General features: G+C 32.4%; 2 protein-coding genes across 2 annotated transcripts; one reads left to right on the plus strand and one right to left on the minus strand.

Annotated features, from left to right (window-relative positions):
• LOC18025446 (small RNA-binding protein 11, chloroplastic) lies at window positions 1-2409 on the minus strand. Its single transcript, XM_024160310.1, has 5 exons — window positions 2191-2409; window positions 983-1051; window positions 777-883; window positions 436-517; window positions 1-243 (listed from the first exon to the last, which is right to left on the minus strand). The coding sequence occupies exons 1-5, from the start codon at window positions 2270-2272 to the stop codon at window positions 197-199; spliced, it is 387 nt and encodes a 128-aa protein (XP_024016078.1). The 5' UTR covers window positions 2273-2409; the 3' UTR covers window positions 1-196.
• A 1471-nt stretch (window positions 2410-3880) lies between these two features.
• Window positions 3881-7042, plus strand: LOC112089098 (proteasome subunit alpha type-5-like). The gene is made up of 3 exons (XM_024160071.1): window positions 3881-3952; window positions 4168-4248; window positions 6845-7042. The coding sequence occupies exons 1-3, from the start codon at window positions 3881-3883 to the stop codon at window positions 7040-7042; spliced, it is 351 nt and encodes a 116-aa protein (XP_024015839.1).
• Window positions 7043-7597: the final 555 nt, after the last annotated feature.

Here is a 7597-nt window from a genome sequence, read left to right on the forward strand (position 1 = left end):
AAGAGAACACTGATTCATTTTGAGGAGACAGAAGAAGCATAATCATCTACAAGAATCATATTCTCAGGTCACATAACATAAGTAAGCCTAGACCTGGAGTAACTTCACATGATCAAAAAACTCTTGATAAGTCAGAGGCTTTCTCTTCTTCTTCCTTCTACCGCGCAAAACAATATAATGTTGCTGATCTTCTCGCCTAACTCTCTGGAATAACCTTGTTCTGGCTGTTTGGAACTCCTTCCACTAAGTCAAACAAAAGTGAAGACAAATTTAGCAATTCGATAAACCGGTCCATGATGACTGAAATTGAATACAAATACTCATATCAGTCTCACAAAGGCTAATTAGGATTATGCATCATGATTTGAAGTGTACTCAAAATTTCATCTAACAAGTTGTGTAAGACAAAAGAGAAGTATCAGCAGCTGTCACCACCTGTCTGATCTGGCTTGCTGTCTGGTCGATTGTGTTTTACGGCTTTTGTTGTGTCCAGGATCACGACCCGCCCGTCTACCAACTGTGCTCCAAATAACAAGATTTCATGAAGTTTATGTAACATAACCAATTCACAGAGTTTATGATTCAGTGAGTTCAGAAGTCATTCCAAGCAAATAATTCTATTTTCTGTCATATCTTCTTCTAACGCTCCACCAGGAGATTCACAAAGCTATAAGTTCGAAAGAACTTTACAGTGAAAGGATTCACAACGATTCTTAGACTAAACAACAATGAAGAATTCTGAAAAGAGGGAATAAAATGGAGAAGGGAGTTTATACCTGGCCGTTTAGTTCTAATAAAGCCTTTGCGGCTTCTTCTTTAGAAAAGAATGTGACATAAGCAAACCCTTTTGGTCTACATCTGACTTTGTCCATTATAACATCCACTGAAGCAACCAAAAAGGTGAAGAAGACAAAGAGATTTGTAAGTGAATCTGTGTCACAAAACGTGAAAAACTAACTGCCGTTGAGATTAAGAGGCTCACCTCTGAGAACTTGACCATATTGAGAAAATGCTTGGGTTAATGTTTCTTCTGTGCTTGAGAAAGATATGCCTAGAACAAACAAAGCCTTCGATTTAGTGATATTAAAACAAGAAATCACTGAAACTCAGATAAGAAGAAGAAGCTCAGGAGATCTGCCCCAAAAATAAACGATGCTTTTACATCTAAAGTTTGAAACTTTTAAGATTGGGAAGACAATGTGGGGCGCTTAAACGGCAAATCGACACAAATAGATAGAGCAGAAACTAATACCAAATCAAAATAGTGGTCACAGCCTATTCTCACCAAACGCAACTTTCGCTAAATTGAAGAAAAAAAGTCTTTGATTCAGTGACAGTAACACAAGAAATTACTGAAACTCAGATAAGGAGAAGAAGCTCATTAGATCTGCCCCAAACGAGGATGCTTTTAGATCTAAAGTTTGAAACTTAAAGATTGGGAAGACAATGTAGGGCGCTTAAACGGCAAATTCACACATACAGACACATCAGAAACCAATACCAAATCAAAATTGAAAACAAAGCAATAATTTCACCAGACGCAACTTTCACTACAATTGAAAACAAAGCCTTCGATTCAGTGACAGTAACACAAGAAATTCACTGAGACTAAGATAAGAAGAAGCTCATGAGATCTGCTCACAACTGGAAGATGCTTTTACATCTAAAGTTTGAAAATTTATGATTGGTAAAGATAATGTGTGGCGCTTAAGAGGCAAATTCACACATACAGACACAACAGAAACCAATAGCAAATCATAATAATGGTTATAGCATAATCTCACCAGACGCAAACTTTGGCTAAAACTTGAAAACAAAGCCTTCGATTCAGTGACAGTAACAAAAGAAGTCATTGAAACGAAGATTAGAAGACAAAGCTCATAAGATCTCAAGAAAGAGAAAGATGATGCTTTTACATCGAAAGTGTGAAACTTCAAGATAAACCTTATTGGTACGACAATGTGTGGCATCAAAAACAACATCAAATCAAAAACTCTATCCCTAAGAATTGGTAATTACAGCATATACACGTACATACATACACAACATCAAATCAAAATAGTGGAAATTTCTCGATTCAAGGAATTAGCAATCAAGAAATGGGAAATCAGATTCGTGGACGTTGGAGTAAGCATCAGATAATCCGAGAGACCTAGTCGCTGAAATTAACAGAGAGAGAGGGAAAATGACCTTTGACGAAAAGTGTAGAGGAGAAGGGTCTCGAGAAGAGTAGAGAAGGAGTGAGAGAGCGATAGAGCAATTGGTTTAGCATTTTTGTTTATTAGGGTTTAGGAGGCTGTTTGCCGCAATCTCACCGCCGGCGAAGCCACGAACTGTAAGTTGTTCTTCAGGATTCGTCTCACCAATTATTCTTCCGTCCATTATTTGTTTTTACCACCATAGTAAGTTAATAGAGTAATCAACAAGCTTTAGAATAAAGTTTATTGCTTTAGTTTTGAAGATTTTATTTGGTGATCACTCTTTTTATCGAGTATTATCACTCAACTCAATGACCATGGATAATGTCAATTAGGTGATACTTTCTGACACAATTTTTTACAGTATTTTTAAATGGGAGTTTACTTAATACTCTTTTTTAATATCTATTTTTATCTTTAATACTCTTTTTTAATATCTATTTTTATCTCTTTTTCTATTTTTTTTCTCTGACAAACGAAAATAAATACATCAAATGAGCTATTACAAACTTTAAGATTAGAACAATCAATAAAACACAAAAAAGAGTACCACAAATCTCATATTTTCACGAATCTCTTTAGTACATTCGTCTCTATGTGCTAATAATGTCTCTATGTGCTAATAATGCCTCTAACAATGTTATCATGTTAACTTTGCAATTATATTCGTAAATATACTGTATAAATTGAAAGTTAACATAAATATTATCTTAACAAAGTTAATACAAATACTATTCAGATTTACTATATATTAACATGTTATAAGTATCAGATATTTTTGTTATCACATTATAATTATCGAATATTATTGTTAGCACGTTACAAATATCATATATTATTATTATCACGTTAACATATATAATTATTATCATGTTAAATATGTTAACGAATAATATATAACGTGTAATTATTGGTAACATGTTAATATAATAATTGTTAGCATGTTAACAACATGTTTTTGGTAATGAATAGTTATTTTCGAATCAGAAGAACAATAACATCGATCAGATGATATACAATGTCATCATTTTATTCTATCAAAAAATCAGTTTCTAAACCAGTGACATTCTTTTTAATTATTTAAACTAAGAAAGGTGTTTTTTGGGATACATTTTTTTTTCTTTCCTATTTTACTAATTTTCAAATAAACTTTCTTACACCTAATTTTTTAGACAACCATGGTTATATATTAAAATCACTCTTTTTTATTTTTGTTTTCGAATGTGATATTTTTGTCACATGTCTCTTCAAAATTTGATGCTCACACGCTTTGTTATCAAGTCATGCATTCTCGTCTTCTTCGTTAAGGTTTTGAAATTACTTCGACATTTTTTCTCTGTCGTTTCTTCTTCCCTTCCCTCAATCATACGAAAATCATTTCGCTTTACTTTTCTCATCCAAGCATTCTTACGGTAAAATCTACCAGGAGAAAGATCGACACAAATGAGTGCGAAATTGGGTCTTATTGGCATTGGCTCTCTTTCATGGTAAGCGGCTTAGACTCTAGAAATAGCTTGTTTCTTCGATTTGATCGATCAATCAACCAACTACTAAAGTATTTCATGCATTCATTCTCCGTTTCAACAAAATCTTTTATCATCCATTATGGGTTCACAACGAGTGCACCGATTATGGTGCTTCTATTGATCAATTTCGAGTATTTTTGTTCCCAAGGACTGAGTATGACAGAGAAGTCTAACATTTATCTCCAAGGCCGTCTATTTCAGGTTGACTACGCCACTGAAGCCACTAAGGTAATTTCTCGATTATTGTAGCCACTGAAGCTACTAAGGCTGTCAATTTCAGGAGTTTTCCTTTGTTGAGGAAGAGCGAGAATCAAACTTAGAGTTTTAAAAATTTTTTTGTTTCTTAGCCATATCTGGTGTTAGTGTGCTATGTTGGGACATGTGTAGATTGGGTGTGTGCACTTGTGTATCCATTGATTCTCGACGCTTTTGAATTGTTGTAGCTTGGTTCTACTGCAGTTGACGTAAAGACAAAAGAAGGAGTTGTTCTTGAAGTCGAGAAGCCAATCACATCGCCTGTGCTGGTAAATTTCCTTTTTGCGACTTGTCTTTCTATTATAACACACTTGCTATGTTCAGCAAAACCCAAATGGCTGATTCCGATTCATTTAACTATCCAGTGTAAGCATCTAAGAAGTAATCTTGTGTTTTTATGTGCCTTTATTGGAATCTTCCACATCACAAACCTAATCTTAGTTTGGCATGAGTGATAGGGGTATATAACAAAAGTAAAATCATTTTAAGCTTAACAATAATAATAATTAGTCACTACTTTTTCTGTCTCTTTTTTGTTCTTTAGGAGCCATGATTGTCACTACTTCCTTTTCTGAATTTTAGTTTGGCTTATAAAGTTTCTGTCTATTCATCTGTCCGACGCAATATCAATTGGTGAGTCATGTTTTTTTCTTTCTTTTAGTGCTGAAACTGTTTTAGCTTGTCCTTAATGTATTCATTGTTTTCGTTGTTATATATCTCCCACGCTAATCATCTTCACTTAGAAACCGAGTAGTACTCAGGAACAGATTCAACCATCTCCACGCATACTAAAGGTTAGTGTCTGACTTGCCAATTTTTATTTCAGTCTACACAATCTACACTTAATTCTGCAATCTTCTTTGCTCCACTTCTGCCTGCTTTTACATTCATCAAATCTTATACCTTAGACTTTCTAAATAACCCAAACCTCTCAGGATGGTCAAATATATTTTCTTATCGTTAATACCTTATCTATCATGTATTTTGAACATCCTATTTCCTTGTGCTGATTAAGATTCTACTCCTTTATACTTTTCAGGTAAAACTTCTTCCAAAAAGAAAGTTTGTAGCAAAGGCATGCTTCCTGAACTATAGAAAGAGGAAAAGGTGTACATATTTTAAATCCTTCGTGTGATAAGAAACCATGTCTTACATATGATTTGACACTAAAGTACCTTTATTTATAGCACAAGGGAAAAAGAAAGATCCCACGACCCAACTTATTGAGGGAATGATATTCACTTGTCATGGGCTTGGCATCAACCAATTCTTACCACGGTAACGTCTCCAGATTTTCACTTTAGTTTATCCATAGTTTCAAATGCTTATAATTCTAATCATCAAAATGTATGCTGTAGTTTGCCTTATCGGTAAAATATGTCTGCATGATACATCAATTGGCTGAGACAACCAACAAGAACAGACAAGCAAGGTAAGTTTTCTTTTCTCAAATCTCTTTTTGGCATCGTCCATTAACTAAAACTCCTTCCAACCCATCATAAACCGTTTATCTACTCATCATTATCTACACAAGGTACTGTTTAAACTGAAGCTAAAGTTATAACAGAGCTGTAAAAATGTGGAGATTCTCTAATATCCTAAAACATCTTCATGGGCCAGAAAGCGTCTCTGAAAACTTGGATCAGATGTACAGTCTTTTGAAAACTAGAGAACAAAGGTGACCTTGCAAAAATGTTATTCTCGTGAATCATGTGTCTTACAGAAAATTTCAATTACTTGATTTGCATAAACTTTTTTTTTATCAGATTTAAACACAAAATGGGGAATGTAAAGCTTCTCAACCTTGGAATACGGTAGCTCTCCTTTTCGAAGTCTTTAAAACGCAGTCGAGGAGTAAATTTAGCCCTTCCAATCCTCTACATGCATGCTGAAGCAAGTCAATGTACTTATTTGTACTCGGGTACATGTTTTATTATTGATTCTCATGAGGAATAAAGTTACAAGTGAGTTATCTATCTATATGCTTATTTGTGTAGTGATTTTCTTACGTGTAGCGCTCTCAACGATTTTTACAGTGTTTCGCTTACGTGTCAACTTTAGAATGAGTTTTGGCTGGAAAAAAAAAATAATTTTTACTACATTTATCAATTATATGTCATTTTTTATTGGTTTTTATCTGATGATGTATTAAAAATAACTTAAAACAAATCGTTCTAAATTATTGTAGTTTAATGTTTTATTTCGCTGCCAAATCAAACTGTCTCTCAAAATAATACATTTACATTTACTTAAGTTAAAAAAAATAATACATTTACAAAAAATGTAAACTTCATAACCTAAATTATTAATAAATATCTATCTTAAACTTTCATGTTCAATCTCATAAAGTCCTATGACATTTCCATTATAAAATCTCCATCTTAATTCATATTTTGGTCGATTACATCCATCTTCTAAAAAATTTATTTTGAAAAAAAATACATAAAAGAGCTTTGGAAGCCTCTTTGGATGATAACGAATTATATTTGTTTCTAGGATAAACAAAACCAACAAGTTATTTTAAGAAAAGTCACAACTCACAACTAACTATAGCTCAGCAACTTAATTGGTGAGCAAAACAAAATAAGTGGAGAAAAATTTAGGTAATTTTCACAAAAGAAGACAGAACAATCAAAATTAACAATATATAAGCTTTAAAAAAACCACATTTAAACTAAAAAAAACCAGTATATATAAAAAATGTAAACTTCATAAGCTCTAAAGTGAACAAGTAAGAGCATCTGAATATCCATATGTCTTTCATTGATATAATAATTTTTTTTTGTCAACAGCCTAAGTGCCTAAAATGTTTTGGCTAACCAAACCGGTGTCACCGAATTTACATAGATAATATCATGAGTGTAGATCCGAGCACTTCTTGCTAGGTTCTCTGTCTTCGTGTTATTCGCTCGTGGAATATGTGATAATATGAAAAAGCTGAACTTATCTTTCATCTTCACAATCTCCTCCAAGTGTAGAGCAAATGCTGGCTATTCTTCCGGTATAGACAACATCTTCACCAACTCCGAACAGTCTGTTGCAAATGCTACCGCCAACTTCTGATTCTCTAACATGCAATGTATAACCCATATGAGGGCTTCCACCTCCGCATGTAAAAGCGTTAAACTTTGGCGTACATTTTGTGCACCCATTATTTTGTCCCGGCTACCATTATTCCTCCAATGGTGAGATACTCATAAAATCTCTCACTAATATAGTATAAATATTTTCAAAATTATTTTAATAATTTTTTTTAAGTTTTATATCAAAAATAATTTTTTAGACTTTTCAAGATTCATTTTAAATATAAATAATTACATTAATTAATTATATTAATTTATAAACTTAATAATAATAAAATTGAAAATATATATTAGACATTTTCTATTAAAATATGACAAATAAATTAGGTTTTATTTTTTCAAATATCAAAATATTGACTAAAAATATATCACAAAAACATAGATCACAATATAATTTTATTTAGAAAAATATCAGTTTTTTCATTAATATATATTAATCAAAACAATAGTAATGTAATATTTTATATCAAATTTATCTAATTTTAGTTAAAATAATATTAATATAATTTAAACTTATGCATAATGGAATTTGATA

This window comes from Eutrema salsugineum, unplaced genomic scaffold, assembly GCF_000478725.1.
Source record: "Eutrema salsugineum unplaced genomic scaffold, Eutsalg1_0 scaffold_12, whole genome shotgun sequence".
NCBI lineage: Eukaryota > Viridiplantae > Streptophyta > Magnoliopsida > Brassicales > Brassicaceae > Eutrema > Eutrema salsugineum.

Bases quoted from the DNA above. Each gene is read 5' to 3' on its own strand.
- LOC18025446 (XM_024160310.1), bottom strand. From the start codon at position 2,272: ATGCTAAACCAATTGCTCTATCGCTCTCTCACTCCTTCTCTACTCTTC. The intron at 518-776 runs GTATAAACTCCC...TTTGGAGCACAG, and splicing joins TATTAGAACTAAACGGCCAG to TTGGTAGACGGGCGGGTCGT. The intron at 244-435 runs GTGGTGACAGCT...TGTTTGACTTAG, and splicing joins CAGCAAGCCAGATCAGACAG to TGGAAGGAGTTCCAAACAGC.
- LOC112089098 (XM_024160071.1), top strand. From the start codon at position 3,881: ATGACAGAGAAGTCTAACATTTATCTCCAAGGCCGTCTATTTCAGGTT. The intron at 3,953-4,167 runs GTAATTTCTCGA...GAATTGTTGTAG, and splicing joins ACGCCACTGAAGCCACTAAG to CTTGGTTCTACTGCAGTTGA. The intron at 4,249-6,844 runs GTAAATTTCCTT...TCATGAGTGTAG, and splicing joins CAATCACATCGCCTGTGCTG to ATCCGAGCACTTCTTGCTAG.